Source organism: Hippoglossus hippoglossus, chromosome 12, assembly GCF_009819705.1.
Source record: "Hippoglossus hippoglossus isolate fHipHip1 chromosome 12, fHipHip1.pri, whole genome shotgun sequence".
NCBI classification, from domain to species: Eukaryota; Metazoa; Chordata; class Actinopteri; order Pleuronectiformes; family Pleuronectidae; genus Hippoglossus; species Hippoglossus hippoglossus.
Window position 1 is genome coordinate 2,420,653 of NC_047162.1, and position 22,174 is coordinate 2,442,826.

The 22,174-nt window shown below is 40.5% G+C and overlaps 2 protein-coding genes and 1 long non-coding RNA gene across 3 annotated transcripts; 2 read left to right on the forward strand and 1 right to left on the reverse strand.

Annotated features, from left to right (window-relative positions):
- Positions 1 to 2,429: 2,429 nt before the first annotated feature.
- ube2l3a (ubiquitin-conjugating enzyme E2L 3a) lies at positions 2,430 to 7,723 on the forward strand. Its single transcript, XM_034602589.1, has 4 exons — positions 2,430 to 2,552; positions 5,470 to 5,565; positions 5,998 to 6,184; positions 6,393 to 7,723. The coding sequence occupies exons 1-4, from the start codon at positions 2,526 to 2,528 to the stop codon at positions 6,545 to 6,547; spliced, it is 465 nt and encodes a 154-aa protein (XP_034458480.1). The 5' UTR covers positions 2,430 to 2,525; the 3' UTR covers positions 6,548 to 7,723.
- A 1,748-nt stretch (positions 7,724 to 9,471) lies between these two features.
- Positions 9,472 to 19,794, reverse strand: ckmt2a (creatine kinase, mitochondrial 2a (sarcomeric)). Its single transcript, XM_034602975.1, has 10 exons — positions 19,649 to 19,794; positions 17,590 to 17,778; positions 15,757 to 15,955; positions 15,413 to 15,508; positions 15,078 to 15,299; positions 12,474 to 12,559; positions 11,934 to 12,057; positions 10,858 to 10,992; positions 10,017 to 10,142; positions 9,472 to 9,847 (listed from the first exon to the last, which is right to left on the reverse strand). Exons 2-10 carry the CDS (start codon positions 17,736 to 17,738, stop codon positions 9,731 to 9,733), a joined length of 1,254 nt encoding a protein of 417 aa, XP_034458866.1. The 5' UTR covers positions 17,739 to 17,778; positions 19,649 to 19,794; the 3' UTR covers positions 9,472 to 9,730.
- Positions 18,458 to 20,741, forward strand: LOC117772045. The gene is made up of 3 exons (XR_004615710.1): positions 18,458 to 18,529; positions 18,637 to 18,864; positions 20,420 to 20,741. It is a non-coding gene; the product is annotated as an uncharacterized LOC117772045 (long non-coding RNA).
- Positions 20,742 to 22,174: the final 1,433 nt, after the last annotated feature.

Sequence of the window (22,174 nt, forward strand, 5' to 3'; positions counted from 1 at the left end):
GGTCCTGCACATGTACACACACAGTATGTGTCTATGGTCCTGCACATGTACACATACAGTATGTTTCTATGGTCCTGCACGTACACACATACAGTATGTGTCTATGGTCCTGCACATGTACACACACAGTATGTTTCTATGGTCCTGCACATGTACACACACAGTATGTGTCCATGGTCCTGCACATGTACACACACAGTATGTTTCTATGGTCCTGCACATGTACACACACAGTATGTGTCCATGGTCCTGCACATGTACACACACAGTATGTTTCTATGGTCCTGCACGTACACACATACAGTATGTTTCTATGGTCCTGCACGTATACACATACAGTATGTGTCTATGGTCCTGCACGTATACACATACAGTATGTTTCTATGGTCCTGCACATAGACACATACAGTATGTCAATTAGATACATTTAAAAGCAAAATTGCCACTGAATCCAAAATGGCCGACTACCTGTTGCGTTAATCAAATTGGTGGCGGGACTTTTTTCCCGTGTGGTCATAATACACGTGTGTACCCAAATTTCATGAAGATTGGTTAAACCAGACAGAATTGAAGGTCAGTTGATTTAGCTCACTTGCCTCTAGGAATATAGGATGTCATCTGCCACCTTTTTCTAATTTTTCATCGTCGCCACTTTCTCACTGCGCTCCTGATAGTCATCGTACATGATAAACATTTCTTTCATCTTCTGCAGTTCTTGTCTGCTCTTCTATTCATTCTCCTTTGCCCTCAGTTCTGCAAGGTACAGCAGAAAATGTATCAGCTGTTGGTCATTCATCTTGTGTGCCATTATGGTCTTTTCCTCGATTTACTGCACTGTTGAGTTTAGTTGTTCAGGTGATTACTCTGAATTTTACTCTGATCACTCTGAATATGCATTACAAGCTATGCAAACCCCTGCTATTGCACAACATGGCATAGAATGCCCTTGATGACATAGAAGACTCATCTTCTATGTCATCAAAAGAGCCTTCTTCATTTTGGAGAGCTGGATTCCAAGACACTCCTGTTGATCTAGCTATGGTTAGCTATCCAGAAAAGAAGCTAGCTAGCTAACAGTTAGTTAGTATTGTACATATTTCTCTTTCTCACTAGTAATTGATTGTAAAATAAGACTTACATGCATCAGATGTGCAAAAGCAGCTGTGTGAAATGAATGGTAGGTGTTTCGTTGTGAATACATACTGTATGGGTCATTTTTGACCCATGTGTGTAAAAGTGATGTACAAATCAAAAACAAGATTCGTAATGAATACTTTAAATGATAAAATATATTTATTTCAAACATATTGCAAAGAAACACTCAGCCATGCATGAAATAACAAAGGAAATGAATACGGGTCATATTTGACCCATGTTATACATTAGAAGGGTAGTGATACAAAAAGGATTTTTATTCAAAAAGTAACAGGAACAATTTAAATAAGGATTTGTGATGATCAAAAACAAGTTAATTGGGGAATACCTGAAATACTGAATGATGATATACAAAATAAAAATAAAAACTGAGCCGGGTCACTTTTGACCCATGTTGTGTATAAAAAGGGTTCAGCTGAAAGAATAACACTTGTTTGTGACTTAGTATTTAACTCCACCCAGGCTTCATATCAAATTTCAAAGGAGTCATTAAGCAAAGAATTCCTTGTTGTCTGTTTGCTTTAATGTCACAGTGTCCAGTGGTCATATATTCTTTCGATGTCTTAGACTGTTGCAAAGGTGAAAGATTTATAAGATCTGTAGAGAAACCAGAGTGTTTTTGACCTGAACAGATCAAACAGTCTGTATGTAGTGATGGTGATAGCACCACCTACTGCCAAAAGGAGGTAAGCCTCGTTTTACAACTCTAATTCGATTTACATACAATGTTCACCTTGTGGTCTACACTTGATGGCTCGGACCGTAATGCGTGATTAGTGGGCCTGGTCAAGCGCCGCGTGACGAACACAGGAAGTGACGTGTTTATCCTTCCCGAGATGCACAAAACGCACGCAACATGGAGCTGTTTCGCCCCGCCCTGTTCGCCCTCCCCCACGGCCCCATCAGGTCACGAGATCGGAAGTGCTTGTGCCCGCACAGTGCTGCTCGCGGACATGGTTTTAAAACTATTATTCTAAAATACTTTGGCATTTTCTTATGTCCTATTCTATATAATGCCTTAAAACTGACAGGCATAAACTCCATTTGTGCCATTTAGAGTTTATGTTCAGTAGTTTATCATATTTTTTAAATCCTTAAAAATATATGTATATATATATTGTCTTGTTTCTTTTTAAATAAAAATAAAATATCCACTTCTGGTGCAAATAAACGAGTCTCTGGTTCAAATGCTTCCCCCTTGTAATTTTCCGTCTGACATACATCATCCTGGCCGGTAGGTGGCGGTAGTGAGCCAGGACGCCGACTGACAGCCTCTTAAAAACAAACTCAAAAGAAGTCTATGAAGGAACGGAAAGAAACAGGAAGAAGAAGAAGAAGACGGCGACGACGACGACGAGATCGGTGCCACAATGGCTGCGTCCAGAAGACTAACAAAGGTAAAAACAAATAATAATATACGTTCATTACAATCAATTCTACGTCGGGAGGGTTCAACCGACTTGTCTCGGCTGTGTGTGTGTCGCTAAAGACCCGTCAGCCGTGTGTAAATGTCCTTTCGTTCATGTGCTCGACGAAATGAAAGGACCATGACGTCCGACAAACGGCGACTGGGGGAACTAGTTGGTTAGTTGGAGTGAGTCAGCAGCGACACAGTTAGACGGCAGCGGGCGGGCGACGCGTCGATATCCGAAGGGCGAGCCGATGAGTCGGCGTGTTCCTGGGTAGTGAAGCCCCTGGTTCCACGAGCCGTCACCGTGTGGAGAGACACGGCTGTGCCGAAAACATGGAGACTTTCGGGCTGGGGCGTGACTTTAGACCCCGGCTCGGAGATTATTCGACCAAAAAAACATAAATTAACTAAACAACTACACTCAGACTATGAATCCATAAGTGAATCGACAGAAAATAAATCGGTTTATTTCTGTAATTTGATTAAAGATTCGAAGTTTTCTCATGTCAGGCCCTCCAATCTGAGGATTTGCTGCTTTTCCCAGTTTCTTTAAATTTCAACAAAATATTAGGCTCAAATTTAATAATTATGTTCTTTAATCATTAAATAACAAGCCAATTTATTTTACTGACTGGTACAGTCAATAAAATATCATAAAATTGTGAAAAATATCCACAGATGAGTTGTAAAGTGTTCGCAAATTGCATATTATTGTTAAAAAACAACAATAATAACAGTTATTATTATTAAACAAATGTTAAAATCTTGTTTTACTTGAGTGTAATAGACAGGAAATGACTTTCTCCAGAACTTCAGTTTGATAGTTTCAGTTTCAATGCGATGTACCAGCATTTGGTTTTGATTTACAACAAGGTCCCTGTGTTAGGAATTAGTCAAGTGAGAACATCAGTCAAGTATTTTGTTTCCGCTTCTGAATTCCACACACAAATACTGACGGGAAGTAGATGATTTAGTAGAGATATACTTCTGCCTCTCAGGTTAAAGTATTTACTTAATGACACCGCAGTCAAATTATCTGAGCTGCAAGTGGAGCTACAAATATTTTGAATTGCTGCTTGAAAAATCACATGATTCTGTTTTCTGAGTACAATCACTGACTAGTATAACTCTGGAGCATCGCAGCAGCTTTTTTTGTGTTTTTTCCAACTAAAGCGCTTATATTTTTTTCGTATGTCCTACAAAAACACTAAAGAGGTTTCCTGGGTTGAAAATACAACCTGTAAATATGAGTTAATGATCTTTTCACTCAGTTCGAGGGATTTAGAAATGTCTTCGGAAACAGCACTGAGTGTTGTATTTAATTTGGTTTTCTTTGTGACTCAACTGTAATAATACATGAGAGGCACCCAGGATTAGTTGCTCATCACATGGTAAAGCCATGTTGAGCTAAAATTATTAATCCATTAGTTGAGTGACAAAAATATTGGTAACTATTTTATTCAAGCAGAAATGCCAAATGTTGGCTGGTTACAGCCTAAATCAGTAAACAAACCACAAATCCATTTCCACCAAGTAGTATTGCATGGTATAGCGATACTAGAAAGGTATTGCGATACCCAGCTGTTAAAACGGTTACAATACCTAATTTTATTAGTATGGGTACGTAATAAATGATGCCCGGGACACATCGGCTAAGGAAAGTGTTGAAAAAGTATGGGTACCATTAATTCATGACTTGATATTGGTATCCGAACCAACATTTTGGTATTGTGACAACACTACCACCAATTTGACACCTATTTGCACATGCACATATTTACGAGTACATTATTCAAATGAAATGGATTATTCAAATGAAAATAGTAATTAATCAGATGTTGTTGCACCATCACCTTTGACTCTGAGAACTTGTGATAGGACCAAATGATTAATTGTTTGATCGATGATAATAAAAACAATCAATAGTTGCTGCCATATTACAATGAAAGCAGAACAATAATAATGATAATCAATAATAGTTAATATTGATAATGGCTGAGATACCATATGGGACATCATTGTACTGCTTTGTTAGGGAACTCAGTCATGAAGCGCTCAACACTCACATTCCCAGAAACATGTGTTGCGTTATGAATCACTGACTTAACCATCTACCACAGAGGTCTCCACTATGTACAGTGTTGTTGTAGATTGTACAGAAGGATAATACATTTTGTAAGCAGTCAAAATGAGCAGAGTGGATCTGACTCATTGTGAAGAGAGTGACGTAACTGTTTGACTGGACTCAGTACGTCAGGGCCGTATTACAATGCTCTTTATCTACTGGGTGTTTGAAACATTATTATATATCATAAAAGTGGATGTTAAGGCAGCACAGTTGCATTAGACTATACAGGTGCAGCTCACAAAGTGGCCACAGAGAGTGCATCCTCCATGAGTGAGTGCTTTCCCATAGAAATGGTCTGATACCATTTTTCCACTCCTGATACTGGTGCATTTAGAAAAATAACAACGTGTATATAAACATCTAAGTAAATCTAGAAATGCACAACATCCCTTGAAACTGAAGTCTTGAATGCAGTACACGTCATGGTATCACTTCTGGGACTTTCCAGTATGACATATTACCAAATTGCTGACGTTTTATCTAGCTCGCCAATCTGTATTGCCAGTGGCAGTACAGCGCAACTGCTGTTGGCTGTGGAGATGCAGAATTGATTTCCAGGAAAAGGAAACTGCAGTTTTTATCTGGGTGAAATGAATATATCTTAAAGACATGGAATCTGATTGGTACATAGATTTGAGTACTCGCCAATGCTCAACCAGGCATTTTCAGCAGTATCTGAGGTATTTCCAATGCTGGAATCGGTATGAGAACATCTCTACTTTCCCAGTAATCAGATAATTTTATCCCATTTTAAATCAAGTTTTTTTTCTTTCAGGAGCTCGGTGACATCAGGAAATCTGGACATAAGCATTTCCGCAACATTCAAGTCGACGAATCAAATATCTTAGCCTGGCAAGGGCTAATTGTTCCTGTAAGTACTCAACTATTACTAAAGTGACCTTTTAACTTCCAGTTTAAATTGTATATTTTGTGTCCTGCAACAGCATTCAATATATGTCCTGTGCTCTTTTCTGACAAGCATTCAAAAATCTATTTTTATATGATGGAACAATCACTTTTAAGAGCCCTTTTACAGGGTTCTCATCTTAAAATTAAATGGCTTGAAACATTAAGCCGGAGACTGTCATTTATACCGACTCCGGGGTTCTAACTTCAGAGCTGCTGTCATCTAAACACAGATGCTGATACACCCCTCCAGCTGCTGGGAGCAAAAAGATCATTTCAAATTTTCCCTCTGACCTATTACTACCTTTTCAATATTAATAATAACACTTGAGGGGGAAAAAACGTGAATTTTGAGTTTGAAAAGGTTGATAAATGTGATTATTTATTTTTGTCCAAGGATTGTCCTCCATATGACAAAGGAGCATTTCGCATTGAGATCATCTTCCCTGCCGAGTACCCCTTCAAGCCACCCAGGGTCACTTTCAAGACAAAAATCTACCATCCCAATATTGACGAGAAGGGTCAGGTCTGCCTGCCTATCGTCAGTGTGGAGAACTGGAAACCAGCGACAAAAACCATCCAAGGTAAGAGGAGGGGGTGTACTCTTCACAGCTTGTTTCTACTGCCTCCAAGTGGCCAATAATCTGCTATTGCAGGTTTAAAAGGTGGAAAAGTTCACACAGAAATTCCTCACTGCTGTTTGTGATAATCTGCAGTTTTTTTAAAAAGGTGTGTAAAACCCCTTTTACACACCTCTTACTCACGTGTGTTCCCATTCCTTCTCTCCTCCAGTGATCAATAATCTCATTGCTCTGGTGAGCGTCCCCCAGCCCGAGCACCCGCTGAGGGCAGACCTGGCAGAGGAATACACTAAAGACCAGGGTAAATTCATGAAGAATGCCGAGGAGTTCACAAAGAAACACAGTGAAAAGCGACCTATGGACTGACGTCACAACACTGACACTCACGGCTGTTGGCCTCCTTTCTGTTTCCTGTTGAAAGAGCTCACCCTGACTCTCTGTTCTTATCTCGAAAACCCCACAGAGTTGCCCAGATTTGTGTACCTGCATTGTTTTAGCACTCTGCAACCACTAATAGAGGATTGTGTTTCTGTTTCACTTTGCCAAAAAAGAAAGAAAAAGCAGTACTTTTGGTGAATAGGCAGGTTCTGGCCTCTAGGTGTCACCTTTTGATTTGTTGATGACTTCTTTCTACTGATTTCTTTATAGGAAAAACAAGAAAATTGTCAGAGGTGGCATCCTGCAAAGTTAAATATCAGGAATAATTAAAATGCTGTTCTTCTTACTTAAATGTTGAATGTGTTCTCAGATTGATCATTAGTTCATGCAGACATGTTTACAGATTTATAGCTTTGTTTTCAGAAGTTAAAACCATGCGGCATCCAATGCTGTTTGTCTATCTTTTCTCCTTATTTGCTTTTTGGTTCTGTCTGTACTCTGTAAAATCACCTACTGCAGTACATGGAAAAGTTTGTTATTGATTCAGAACTTGTAAAAAAAAGTTTATGAAACGCAACAACAACCATTTGTCTTTGTATTTTGAGACGTTTTGGGACAGAAATCCCGTAGAACTATTATCACTCCTCTGTTGGCCTCCCAGGAAAGTACACACAGTCAGCGAGCATTACATTACTTTTTATGCAGGAGGGGAATTGGATGTTTTTGTTTTGTTGATATAACTACTGGATGTCTGGATACCAGACATAGTTGTTTGGGCACGTCAGTTTCTTTTGTCTGTTATGGCATCTTTCGTGACAGAAATAAGACAAACCCTTTGTTTTAGAACTATTATTAACACACAGGGTTGATCTTCTGCACTGTTCAATGTCACCTAATCACACTCACTGACAATATTGTCATACTAGGAGCATTCTATAGAAGGCACCGATTGGTTGTTGGAATTGCAATTGGTTTTCCGTCTGCTGTTAATGTTTCTGTAATCAGCAGTTGAACAGTGCTAATTTAAAAGCTTTCCTCATCAATAAACACCAGTGGCTGACGAATCCTAGCACAGCAGCAGCCCGCTCTATGCTGTCAACACATCCAGCTGCAGGTGGTAGACAGAAGGTCTTCATTGAATAAAGATCTGTGATGGATGCTTAATCAAACTTGTATTTCTTTTGGTTATTATCTTCAGATATTATGTCTGTGTAAACTGCAACAAATGAGAAACATCAATGCCGATTCTTTCATACAGAGCACAGAGTGGTTTGATGAGCCTAAAAAGGATTTGAGGTATAATATTAAATTATGGAGCCACAGTACTGGAAAAATGTAGTAAAGGTTATGAAAAGACTCGGGTGCAAACAGGAAACACATGCCACACAATTAAAAGACTGAAACTTATAAACATTAAAAATGAACGTGTAACCAACTCATCTACATTCTGTTTATTTTACATCTCTTCTACACTATTGTACCAAGAGACAACCTTTTTATGACCTTAAACAACACAAATGAAACCAAACATGGCTTCTAAGAATCCATTCACTAAACCACCTTAGTCTGCTTATGGAACCTGATGACATGACTTACAACACCATCAATCGTTGCATCACCTCTCTCAGGCCTACATGTCAGTCCCCAACCGGCCGATGTCTACAGAATGTGTGTGTGCAGTGTAGGGGAACTGGCAGTACCTTACATGTAGTTTATTAAAGAAGTGATTCCCTCAGATAAGGGAGGCCCACTCTGAGCTCCAGGACACACATTTGGATTTTTCAACAGGCAAGCTCCACATCCCATGACCTAACAATACAGTAACAGCTCATCAGACCTTTGTAAAACCAAAAATGAAAGATCAAGTTACAACTAGCCTAAGGTGGGGGGCTTACTTTTAAGGTTGGAGTTGTAAAAATACTGTCAACTTTGATTTAGATTTTATTTGATTATTTCAATATGTCAAAAAGAAATTTAAAAAATAGATACATTGAAGAAAAAAAAATGCAATAAGAGACTAAAAGAGAAGTGTTTCCAAGAAAAAAAGTCTTGACAACAGCCGAGCCCTGAGAACCCCAAGGTCCAAAACATTAATTTGATTAATATATTCATTAATATTCATTATATGAATGTACCTGTCTGAACACGAAAGTCGCGTCTTTCAGCATCCTGCTTATAGAAGTGAGGAGCCAAATATCTTGTGGTTCAAAGTTTCTAGCTCAGGGTTTCAGTTAAAGCAGCAAAGAAATACTGTTGAAGAGTCATTCAGAGACAAACACCACAGCACTTTGACCCGGAATGCTCTTGCATTGCAAAAGATTGGTGATTGTCACAATTATTAAAAAAAAGTATCCATTTACTTTACTATTGTGTTGTACACCGTGGCTGTGACCAAGGTGTATTTAAACACTCCACCGTAAACTGTCATGAGCTGCTGCAGTGCTTGGCTAACATTACTACTAGGAGCTTATTTACAAAAGTATTGACCCACTTTCCTACTTGTCCTCATTCCAAATGTGACAGTGATGTAGAAGACGTGAACAAATCCCGGTAGTGTGGCTGTAGCTATAGCTGTGAAAAATGTTTAAAAAAGGAACCTGTTTAATTTTGTACTTTCTCTTTGTATCTTGTCTTTTCTACACATCCAAGCAGTTATTAAAGGATCAGTGTAACAGATTTAGTCCGTTTTTCCCCCCAGTACTGTGCCTTGAAGGTTATAGTAGAATTAATTTAGCTAAACACTTCTCTTTTTTATCTCCTTTTTATGATATAACCACCAGTAGGACGTACTGTAAAGTGTTACCAAGTTTTCTTCAAATAAGTGTTCTCCATTCTCCTGGAAAAATGAAGGAGGATTTGTGAAACAGGGTTAAATAACACACGAGAAGAAGAAAAGTCAAAAATACAGTGTCGTTTTTTTTTATTACCGTTGATTTTATTGAAAGTCGGGGTTACAGTGAAGACCTTAAAGTGAGGTAGAATTCCCCCTAACAGCCGATCATGTCTACGATAAGGCTACCCTAAAGATTTGTGGGAGGCGTAAAGAAAGGACCTCCTCTGCAGCAGTGGATGCTTGTCATTCTGAGGTTTCTCCACTGGCTCAGTGTGGGAGGGAGCACCGAACAGAGCGCTGACCTCTGTCTAACACCGGAGGCACCGTGAGTCCAGCTTCTATTTCCTGAACTGAACAACGGGAGCTGGGACTTTGATGTCCTGGCCCTTCTCCAGCTTCTTCTCACACTCAATCAGGTAGTTGACTCCATCGACTAGCATCTGGACCAGCTCCACCTGCAAACACACACACACACACACACTCATAAAGTTCATTTCTACAGCAAAACAGTGACTCAGATCAGCTTTTTATGAGTCTGATGATGGAAATGGAGTTCCCCGAATAACATGAACAAATAAACAGCAGGAAGAAAATATTTCTTAATGCAACATGACTGATCCTCACCTCAGATTTACCCAGACGGTCGTTGTTGGATATGTCAAAGGTGTCTCCAGTAGCAGCCGTGTCCACCCCGCCCGTGCCTCTCTTCTGCAGTCGCAGGTGGTCGAGGATTTTGGAGAAACGTTGGTCCTGCACAGTGTTTTCAATCATTTGTTACATGGTGCAGTAAATTGTAAAAGAAACATTGTAGAACAAATGTTAATAAACCATATACTTAATTACATTTACATTTTTGGTAAAAGCTTTGGGCTAGAGTGGAGATTGTGTTGATTCTTGACCTCAATTTAATGGAGCTTCCTCTGCAGAACACATTTAGAGTCTGGTTTCATTTCTTCACACAAACAGGAGTAAAAAAGTTGTTGGGGACTATTTTTTATTTGATACTAATCCACATTTGGTGCAGCAGGACAGTGTATATGTGGGACTGATTCATAATAAACTACAGTGTGTGTGTGTGTGTGTGTTCATGGTGATGAAGGAACCCAGTGTAACAGTGTGTTTAAATGTTTTACAGGGATGAATAAGATATATCAGGCTTTGATGAACAAACTTTACTTGTTAGTAGGAGACATTCATTGTTAGTTATAGTTTGAATGGAATTTATCGTCAATAAAACACAGAATATCACAAAACGTTTTTTTTAATTTCTCCGAAAAATTGAACTTTAATCATCTACAGCTCCATGAGAAGTGCACAAACTCCATCGCTGCAGACGATGAACTTAACCAGAGAGACTATTCTTGTTAACTTGGTTAAAGTTGTGCCTGTGTGTGTTTCCTACAGAGTTGTGACTGTTCCCGAAGCGGGACAGCTGGTGAGTCGTCTGAAAGTGTGCATGTATTACCTTGCTGAGTTTTGGCAAGCGCACGTGCACGCCCGCCCTCAGGCCGGTGCCCAGGTTGGAGGGACATGTGAGGATGTAGCCCAGATGCTCGTTCCACATGAACTCCCAGCCTCTCTCCTGGATCAGATGCTCCACCTGTATGGGATGTGACATGCACAGAGTTGATCAGTCACTTATATTTCCAAATTTGGACCATTTAATCTGTTGTAATCACGAATGCTCCAAGATGTTATTTTACACTATTGCTAAGAGTGAAAACTTGAAATATGTTTGACATATACTTTTAACTTCAGGCTTAAATAAAGATTGAACATTGACTGGACAAACTAAACACATTTTGAGTTTTTATGACAACTGAAGGCTACCACGGGTTCTCTTTCATGTTTGGAAGCAAGGTTGAGGTGAGGGGGATTCAGCTGCAACAGGCAACTTCACCACTAGATGTCAGTAAATTCTACACACTGACCCTTTAAGTGATCAGTGCAAGTTATTTTTCATCAAACTACAATGTGTGTCTCCTCGAGGTCTAAGCATTCCTTAAGCTGTATTTTACGAATATATTTTGAATATTAGTCAATTTGCTTGCTTGCAGTTCTCTTCTTCTCTGCCTTCGTTACCATGTTTCCTGCTGCATTACTGCCATCAACTGCTCAGTCCATGAAATAGTATGATACCAAGATTAGGAATGTGTTTTGCATTGTGCACAATACAAACAAAACAGGGTCCCAATATGTGTACTAAGACTTGGTATCAACATGTGTGGCCACATATTGACGCTGTGTGAATGCAAATGATGTACGTGATTATTTGCATATAGTGCGGGGAGGTGAGATCCCATCCCAAGTGTTTGGCTGTGTACAGCTGTGATTTGAGCTAAGTGCTAATGTCAAGGTATTGGATCCAAGGATGAACAGAGTATGAGACAGTTCATCCTGAGGGGAAGATGAATGTCCACATGCACAAAACCTCCTGGTAACCCCTCCAATAGTTGTTAAGATATCTTAGTTTTACACAAAGTCCACATCTATCATCCTGTCTCTGTGTTTGTGTTTGTGTTTTTGCATGCTCCTCTCTACCTGTTTGAGTCCTCTGCAGAATCTCTCAAACACTCTCTTCATGTTGCCTCCCTTCTCCATGGAGATGACTCGGGTGTGGTCCTCCTCGTTCACCCAGATCAGGAAGGTCTTCTCATTGTTGTGCCTGCAGAAATCCAGCTACAGGAACTAAATAAAGAGCTCTCTGGGAAAATAGCTGCTTTCATTTCCAGAGATGACTCACATAGGTCATGAAGGAGCAGACTTTCTTATAGTCATTCACATATTCATGCTACTTGGAAACATACACACACACACACATGCTTCTACTGAGCTTCACATGATGTAGTAAGATATTTAAAAAGCTGAACACATCACTGGCACGCAGGGGCATTGCAAGAGGGTAGGCAGAGCAGGCAATTGCCTGGGGCCCAAAACTAAGAGGGGGGTCCCAGGATCCCTTTTGCCTGGGGCCCCCAAGGTCCCTTCATACACTCCTGCTGGCATGAGTCAGCATGTGGAGGTTAGAGTGTAAATGGTGACACAGCAGACATGCAGGCAGGAGAGACGAACAGACCCTACCAGATGCCCCTGGCGTCTGGCCAGTCTCTGCCCATAAAGGCACAGGTCAACAGTGGAGAGACAGGCTTGTCAAACAGGAAGTGGTCCTGAGGGTGGGAGGGGAAAACATAGGGAGGGGATGTTAAAGAGGAGTAAAAGGATTGTTCTATAATTTGGTGACAACAGCAGTGGTGGAAGAAGTACTCAAATACTTTACCTAAGCAAAAGTATCATTATGTAAATTATGTGTAAAAAATACTCCCTTACAAGTAAAAGTCCTGCATAAAAAACTACAAGTAAAACTAAGTAAGCAGAAAGATGTGAAAATCCAAGTTGTGGTTTGGTCCCTCTGACGTCTGTATTATTATACATGGCATGATTAAAGGGTTAATACTGAGTGAGCAGTATGTTAAAGGTTAAGGTTAAGGGAAGTCTTTATTGTCCACGAGGGGCAATTTGGTTTGCAAACAGTGGTCACACAACCAACACACAACTCATACACATCATAAGAGTGCATGAAATTCATAAATACATATAATAAACAAGATGTCATCATGAAACTAGTTATATAACTGAGGGGACAAATGATCCCAAATATATTTTTGATTTGGCCTTCCCATGGTAAGTGTACCTCCTGACTGATGGCAGAAGTCGAAATTCTGCACGAAGAGGGTGTTGAGGGTCTGGTAGGATGACCATTGCCCTCTAGTGGCTCTAACTTGGTAAACATGGCAGAGATCATTCAAGTTGGTGCCAATAATCTTTTGACAAAGTCAAACAGCCTGTTTTTGTTGACCGTGCTAAGGTTGCCAAACCAACAGATCATTGTCAAAAGTTAAAATCGATTCAACAAAACATGATGAAAACATTTTCAAGAGTGAACTGTGAACTGTTAGTGTTGTAGCTGCTGCAGGAGGAGCTGGTTTGCCCTCCAGACTTATGTATTGTTTTATACACAGGGACTCCAGATAAATCGGAGGAGTCATCCTGTTATTCATTGCAGAGGAAAAAGAAAAAACAATGGTTCTGTTTCACAATTCAGTTTTTTTTTGTGGAGTTTTTCTTCAATCTTTGTGTTTTTGTAGTTGATATGTTGGATCATTTGAACATTTACTCAAATGAAACCATGTGAGAAAAAAATATGAAACTATTTGCTGGGCGTCACAGACATCTGAAACATGAGCCCGACCACACACTGCTGTTTGGAAGACGTCAGGATGCAAAATGGTTGGAGACACTGATTTCATCTTTCATCTTCAGTGTGTTGTAGTTTAAAAGCTTGTTATATTATCCATAATGTCCAAATGGAAATAGTGAAGTAAAGTACAAGTACCTCAAATTAAGGACAGCAATTGAGTAAATGTGCTTCATTTTGACCACTTTACTCACTGGTGATTCAGTACTGATTTTGGTACTTGTGTTTACTTCAGTATTTATCTGCAGGTTGGCATGGTTACACACGTTTTTTTAAATTCTCAGTCATGTAGAACTTTGAATGTTTTACTTGAAAGTAATTTTACAACAAGGCACTGCTAATTTTCCTCGAGTGAAAAGAAGAGTGCTTCTTCCTCCACCACTGGAAGAATCTACAAGCTCCTCCTCCAGTGGAGAGCAGGAGAACTGAGTGAATGAGTGCACGTCACAGATCAGGAGCTCTAGGACAGGAAAAGGGCATGTGGGTCAGTAAAGTTCAGGGTGGGAATGCTTTGAACTGCATTTCCTTCCTTCACTGTGGATTTCACAGAACAACATCAGCCTTACCAGATGCCCCTCGCGTCAGGCCAGTCCCGGGCCATGAAGGCCGAGGTGAGTAATGGAGACACAGGCTTGTCAAACAGGAAGTGATCCTTATGTGGCGCAGCGTGAAACGGTCAGAGCAGAAAGGTCAATAAAACTGAACCTACATTACCTCCTGGACTATGTGCATTTGTATCGCAAGCTGTCAATAATGTGATTTGAGCAGGGGGGAAAAAGGAATGGTAAAAAATTATACAGCAGATATAAGATAATTTGACTAATAATTTGAAAAAGGCTTATGTCATTTATATTGTGACTTTTAGTCCTTGTGACTCATGCTCTAAACCTTTGTGATGCAGCCTTTGTATAAATGTGAAGCGTCCTAGTACAGGCTGAATCACTCTGACATTATCAGGGAGATCCTGTCAGACTTAAAGCAACAGTTGAGAAACGTTTGAAATACACTCATTAGCTTTCCTGCAGAGACGAGTAGTAGAGACGAGTAGATTGATACCACTCTGATATATAACCTGAAATTATGAGACAGAAACAATACTTTCTCCCCTCCAGGCTGGTTTGAGAGGGGAAATGTCCACGTGAAGGCTAAGTAACATGCTTGACTTTAAGGGATCACAAGCCCAAAAGGGTGAGAACCATCAATTAAAAAGATTTTTTTCATGTCAAATTAAACCAAAAAGCTTCTCCATCACACTCAATGTAAACACGACACTTTGTAGCTGAAATCAATGTAATTAAGCTCTAAAATGTAAGAATCCCCAATAAGATTCTATGTGAGTTGTTCTTTCACATTAAACATGATGGTCCGAGATCTCAGGGACAAGGGAAACAATTTTCTTGCTCCTTTGAATAAGCCAAGATGAGACTCACGTCAATGAGCTGCTGCTGCTCCTGATCCGTCATGTCCCCCAGGCTGTAATAATGTCCAGCCAGGTCGTCCTTCAGGCCGGCCAGGGCCGTGACAACCACCCGCTCCACCTCGCGACGCTCGGCCCTCGAACAGGCCGGGGGGAGGCTCAGCCCGCGGATACTGCGTCCGGTCCTGACACGGGACGAAAGGACGTAATTGTCATCAAACACGCCGTTGGTTATCTGGAAAGGAGAAAAGAAAATATGAAAAGCATGTTGAAGAAAATATTTTACAGGTTCAGGAAATGTATGGATGGAAGGGTAAGGGAGTGGTGGGGGTGTTATGATGGAATCACCTTGGAGGCTTCCAGATCAGTCGGGTGTATCATGGTTTTGGGGTCGTAGCCGTTGTGCCTGTCTTTAATGATGGGGTCGAAGAGCTCAGCAAACACCTGCAGGGAACAGTTAACAGGTCAAGTGTGCATGTCTGGATTCAAAAGTGTGTGTGTGTGTGTGTGTGTGTGTGTGTGTGTGTGTGTGTGTGTGTGTGTGTGTGTGTGTGTGTGTAGAAATACTGATCTTTGAAAAAAAGGAATTTCCAAGATTAAAAAGGAACTTTTAAGCTCTACACTGAATTTTGGAGTCATTCATTGATTGACAGATTGATTGAGAACAAGCTGTGACCCTCGACCTCTCTTACCTCGTAGCTCTCCTCGTCGCCAGCCACACACCCCACCGTCTTGATGAAAGGGTGCCCGGGGTTGTCCACTCCAGTTTGGATGGACTGGTCCAGGGTCCAGTTGTTGGGGGTGACCTTGTCCCTCAGTCTGGCATAAATGGCCGGAGTCAGAGAGGAGGCCATGCAGTTGTTGTGTTTCCTCAGGTCAGGGTAGTCAGAGCTACAGGGGTATAGACAAGATTTCGTGCTTTCAATGCAGATCTGCTTTTAAAGAGTTTCTATCCCCAGTCCATCAAACATCAGATGCTAAAACCATTTCCTCCGATCCCATCCCACCATCCAGTTCAAAAGGAAATTCACAGTAGGACAGTAAGGCGCTCTCAAAATGTCACTGTCATGAAAACTAAATTCTGACTTCCATGAGAAGGAGACCCCAGGACTTTACATGTCAGACCCCAGTCAAACAGAAACCAGCCAGTGCTCCCAATTTGAAAATAATAGTTTATTAATTGATTAGTCAACTGGTATAAAATTATTGGGAAACAGTTTAGATCATCTTTAAAATGTTAAATTCATATTTTAAGCATTAATACCAAAACATTAATTGGTTCAATACAAATATTTGCTAGTTTTCATAGTTTTCAGTGACAGTAACATTTTGGGGGTTTTGGATGTTAGCAAATCAGACAACATAAGCAATTTAAATACATCAACTTGGTCTTAAGGGACTAATGATGGACACTCTTATCGGACATTGTATTGACCAGACGCCCTATTGAAAATACAAAATAATGATTGTAAGCAGCCTTACAGTACTTGTGTGATGGTGTTTTCTGCGTGTTCACAAATTCAAATGCTCAAAAACCTCTGCTCTGACACAGGCTTAATACCAGGGCCACAACCTGGAGGACTGAAGACCAGTCACAGGGCGAGTGAGTCAAAGGTAACGCAGATGAAACCTGAGAGCGTTGGTGATACCACAGGACGGTGCCAACGTGGCTGCTGGGACCTCTTCGTACTCACTGGAAATGTGCTGACATGAACCGCACGGTCACAGCGGGCCTCAAAACACATCTGTTGATTCTGTGCAGTTTTACTTTTGAAAAACATACAAATGAGCTCATGAAGTATTTCTACTGAATGTCGCCTCAGTTGCTTCTCTGGTGGAAACATAAAGCAGTGAGTCACTCGTCTGAAATGTGCAAGTGATGTGAAGCACGTAGTCAGTGTCTGTGTTGTCAGGGCAGATAATAACAGAGCTTGGACCACTCGCTGACTCACCAAGGTCGTCCATCCACGGGAATTTGAGAAAAACCCAGAGAATGAAGCCTCTTTCTGTTCTCTGCCCAGTGGATCTTTTCATAAAGGGGCCACAACTTATTATATGTCCAACATCCATGCACCAATACCTGATTCAGTAAGGTGCAAATTTATGTCATTCCTTGTTTATTGCTGTGCTATATTGTTGAGCAAAGCCACACATGATTGAATATATGTTGAGAATGTTCTTCTTCAAAAAAGCTTAGAAAATTGAAAACAATGTAAAGGCCCTACAAGGAGATTTTAACTGGTTATGAAACAGTCTTATTTTAATATTGCTACCGATGACCTACAATAGAAAATGAGACTATAAGGGAGACAAATTGACTTTTTCTATAAACTATTCTTAATGTGTGTGGTCGGGGAGGTGCGCCGAGGAATCTCTCTCTCTCAGTCTGCATTTGGAGCAGAGAGACAGTGGTCTGAGAAGAGGATGTAAACTGACGCAGTCCTTGTTTCATGTTACATCATTACAGTAAAAAGACTCTGCCTCCTTCGTACTGTATCTGTGGCCTTCATGTTGGCCTGTCTCACCTGGGAGGATACAGCATCTTCTTCGCCTCGGCAGCGAGAGAACTGTTTTCACTCAACAGGAAGCCAGTCGCCAACGTTCCCGCGCCCAAGCTGGCCAACAGCACGGCCGTGTTGCGGCCAGAGATCATTCGTGTGAAAGAGTTCGCCATCTCTCTGCTGGTTCGTCAGACTCTGTCAGTAGCAAAAGAGCTGCAGAGAAAGAGGGTCAGTGTTCTGTTAAACTCTTCAAATGTGATGAATAAAGAACAAGGAAAACAATGTGGAAGTTCACGCAACAGCACTTAAGATTAGAAGGATTGACTGAAGCCTTTTTCATTTATGCTTCAGAGTCACAGGGTCACAGCTGCATGGCTACCAGCCAACTGGCCACGTCCAATCATATTCGTGATGGTGTACAGTACCGCCATTATATTTTCACTATCTCACACCAGTACTAATTATATTTTAGTTAGATTGTATATTTGTAATTTTGTCTGTCTTACTACACTTACTACCCAGGTCGTAACCACGAGCTCACGAGCTCACGAGCTCACTCCCCCCCCCCCCCCCCCCGGCACAGGTTTTTGTTCGATACATTAACAAGATTAGAGGACATGAACGTGGCAGACGCTCTTAGCCTCTTAGCATTATCACAGACTCCCAGTACCAAAGAATGGCAGGTTTCATATGACCACTTACGCTTCAGTCATTACCAATACCCGAAGAAGAGTCAGTGAGGGAGGAAAGAGGAGGCAGCTCTCATGCACGGCTGGAAATAAGACCACAATCTTCAGTTTAAGTCCATCAAAACCGATCCAAAATGTTACATTTGACTAGGTTTCATGAAACTTGTGACTGGAAGGTTATTTTCCAGCTCGTCCTTCACAGAGACCATGCGGCTGTGTCTTAATATAGAGGGAAGCTGTGAAGACGTCATCACTCCTGTTAATCCTGGTCAGAGGTGAGACATGGCCAATCAGTCCCCTGCACTGCTAACTGGGGTGGAACACATTCACCCAGTAATTTTATTTACTGACTCTTTATCCCTGACTCTTTTTCCTGCCTCAGTCTGTGGAGGTGAAGGACTCTGGTCTCTTTGGGTGAATGATAATATTATTTATAGATCACTGGACGGCAGTTGTGCTGCCAGGATCCACTGCCAAAACCCAAACTGGCTCAGGACTCGGTGACATTCAAACCTGGTCACAAGACCGGACCCTCATGAGGCCAAGTCAGCTGGACAGAGGGATGGAAACAGGGACAGAGGCAGGTAAAGGACATGGAACAGCAGAGATGGTTATTAAAAAAAAAATAGGATAAAGAGAATTATCTCCATTTCGATTGTCGATTATTCCTTATGTAAGTTGCGACAGGAAACATCATCCCTGGCTGCATGTTACAAGTGTCCTCTGGTGGTAAAGCCTCGACTGCTAACTGACACTATGGATCACATGGTCTTATGGTCAGGATTACACCAAAACCACCTCAGACTCAGCCTGTCTTCCCCCTGATCAGTATGACCTTTTAACTCCCAGGGAGGTGGGGAGGTGGGGGTGGGGGGGTTTACGTGCCGGACGGGACATAAGACCAGCCTCGTCCTCTCCAAAGGACACAGATGAGTTAACACTGCCTCCATGATTTAAAATGATTAAGATTCAAAGAAGAAAGGAAAAGATTTTCATAGTAACTGTGAAAGAAACAAATAACAATATACGTATATATATAGATAAATATATATGTGTCTATGAATATACTTTTTTTTTCTTGCTTCTTATTACGCCTTGCATTTGTATTTTCACAGCTACATGTCAAGTCATCATCACATGCCTCTATCCACCTTTGACATCTTAAACATTTTGATTCTCGAAACATGCACACACTGGTGATCCCTATTAGATTAACTAGTAACATCAAAAGCATACAAAAATATCTAAGTGTATAAAATAATACAAAATATAACCCCTATCTTCTTTGATACATGATCTACAGATGATTTCACAGACAACTTGAGATGTACTTGTAAGTACAGGAAGCTAATGAAGAGTTTCTGCGAGAGAAAGAAGAAAAGAAGGTACGGTACCTGTGGAAAAGCTGCTCTGACTTCTTGCTGAAGGTCTCTTGTTAAAGAGCTTTTCACACTCCTCTCACTGGGGGCTCCACCCCCTCATGCGGGATTAAAAACTGGAGGCCAATCATAAGTTCAGAAACATGCAGTTATAAACCAATAGAGGGCCACAGGGATGAGCTGCAGCAGCACAGGCTGCTCATGTTGAGCTATGACCACGAGGGTCCGATATCACTCTCCAGTTTGACCTTGAAAATATCAGCTGAAGCCGCTCACACATACACATGATCTCCCTCCTACTATTCTGACCCTGACAGGTCCAGACACACACACACACACACAGAAACTTCAGAAAACACATCCAAATATAAAACAAGGTAAACTAGATTGCTTATATATAACATGCCTACTCACATATACAACTATTATTGGATATGACTATATCATTACTCTGCTCCCTTCATCTCTGTCAGACATTTTCTTTCGTATAAACTCATCTCATCAATGTTGTAAATATCATTATTTTGTTGATGTGCTACACAAAGCATCTATGACACTCTTGTCCGTCCTGGTAGAGGGATTCCTCACATGTGAGTCTCTGTGAGGTTTAACCTCTTAATACGTTAGTTCTCCCTTACTCTAGCTGAGGGTTAACGGCACAGGATGTCGCACCTTGCTAAGCCCTATGAGGCATATTGCTATTTGTGAATATGGGCTATACAAATACAATTTGATGAAGGTCTATGCTGGTTAAAGGGTAAGTATATTTGACCTGTGCCTATATAGGATCATCTTCCTGCCTGACAATAGCAGCCTCATTGCAGACTGCTGCTGAGCTCTTGTGTTGGAACACCCGCCCGCTCCTCCACCTGCTCTGGACTGGTTGGAAATCATCACCTGCTGGAACCCTGGACTCTGAACACATCCATTCTGCTGATTCATTCATTCCCCTTTACAGGTTTTATGTTGAACACTTTAAAACCTTGTGCCTCCAAGTCAGCGTTCTGAATGTGTGGATTCCAGCCTTTCATTGAAAAACCAACAGGTTGTTTTTCAGTATTTGGCTGTGTTGCATTTCCTGTGTGTGGTTGGGTTTATTGCATTTGGTTGTTTTTTTGTTTTTGGTTATATTTTCGTTCTTGGTTGTGTTTTACGTTTTTGGTTGTTGAGCGTATTTAGTTGTTTTTTGTATTTGTTTGTGTTTGCCCCGTTTAGTTGTGTTTCCCGATATTGCAATTTTGTTATTTGTTTGTTTTCATTGTTTCGTTGCCATTTCTTGTTTGGTTGTGTTTTCTGTGTTAAGTAGTTTTGTCTGTGTTTGGTTGTGTTTCCCAGGATTGAAAGTTTTTGTTTGTTTGTTTGTTTAAATGTTTCCGGTGTTTGGTTGTGTTTTTTTGTGTTTGGTATAGTGGAGACACCAAGTCTCCACTATATTCATTATGACAACAACTTGCAACTGTATTAAAATTAAAATTTTGCTTTTATTTTTAAGCCTGGAGTGTCAATATCTGTACATTACACAAAGAAATGAATGGGAAAATAAAACAGCAGAAGTAGAATTTCAAAGAATACAGTAGTATACGAAATCAAGGGTCTTGTACATTAAAGGGCTTTAAAGATTCCTGACATCAGGAACGGGACAAAAAAATGAATAAACCTAATAAAACTCTGTAACAGTCTCCTACCAGGATGACAGTAATCTGGAGGAAAGAGGGGAGAACATGCTATATTCATGCTAGAAACAAATTTAGAGTCTAGACTTTCATTCAAAATCAATAGTTAGACATTACTATTTTACTTATAAGACAACCAAGTTTAAAATATGATTAAATGATCACATGACAAGGAACTAATAATAATAGTGATACATAGAAAATAACTATAGTTGTTGGGTTTTGTAGAATGTCAGAAACCTTTAGGCCGATTCTTTAAAAAAGAGCAGACATGAAGATATAAAGTCAGAAACCTTTCTGTACAAAATGACTAATATAAGAAGAACAGACGTGATTGGAAGCCATTGATGTGTTTTTGATTGTCAAGATGAATAACAATGTCTTCTATCTGTGAAAAGCACATTTTCAGTTTTGGAATGTTTTCAAGCAATTTTTGCTGTAACATGCAACAGAATATAAACTGGAACAACACAAAAAAATTGTGTCAACAAATGAATGCAGATATAAAAATGTTGAAATGAAGCCCAAGCCAACATCTCCTGTGACTGTGAGCATCAACAACACTAACAGACATACGAGTCAGTACAAATTCAGGTAGATTAAATATTTGAACTGTACTCTGTACAGCTGTTTAGGTAACCCAGTGTATGTCTACACATACAAATCCTTCACACAACAGGCTGGATTAACAAGAGACACACTCAGCCAAGGACCCAGACTCTCAGATCCCAAAAACCCTGTGTTGAAGACATTTGGGTGTCAAGACCATTATTATTTCTTTATAAAAGCTCCCAGGAACAATGTTCTGTGGGGAAAATGTTTGCATGGTGTCAACAATAAAAATAGCAGAATACCCTAACCCTTTTTA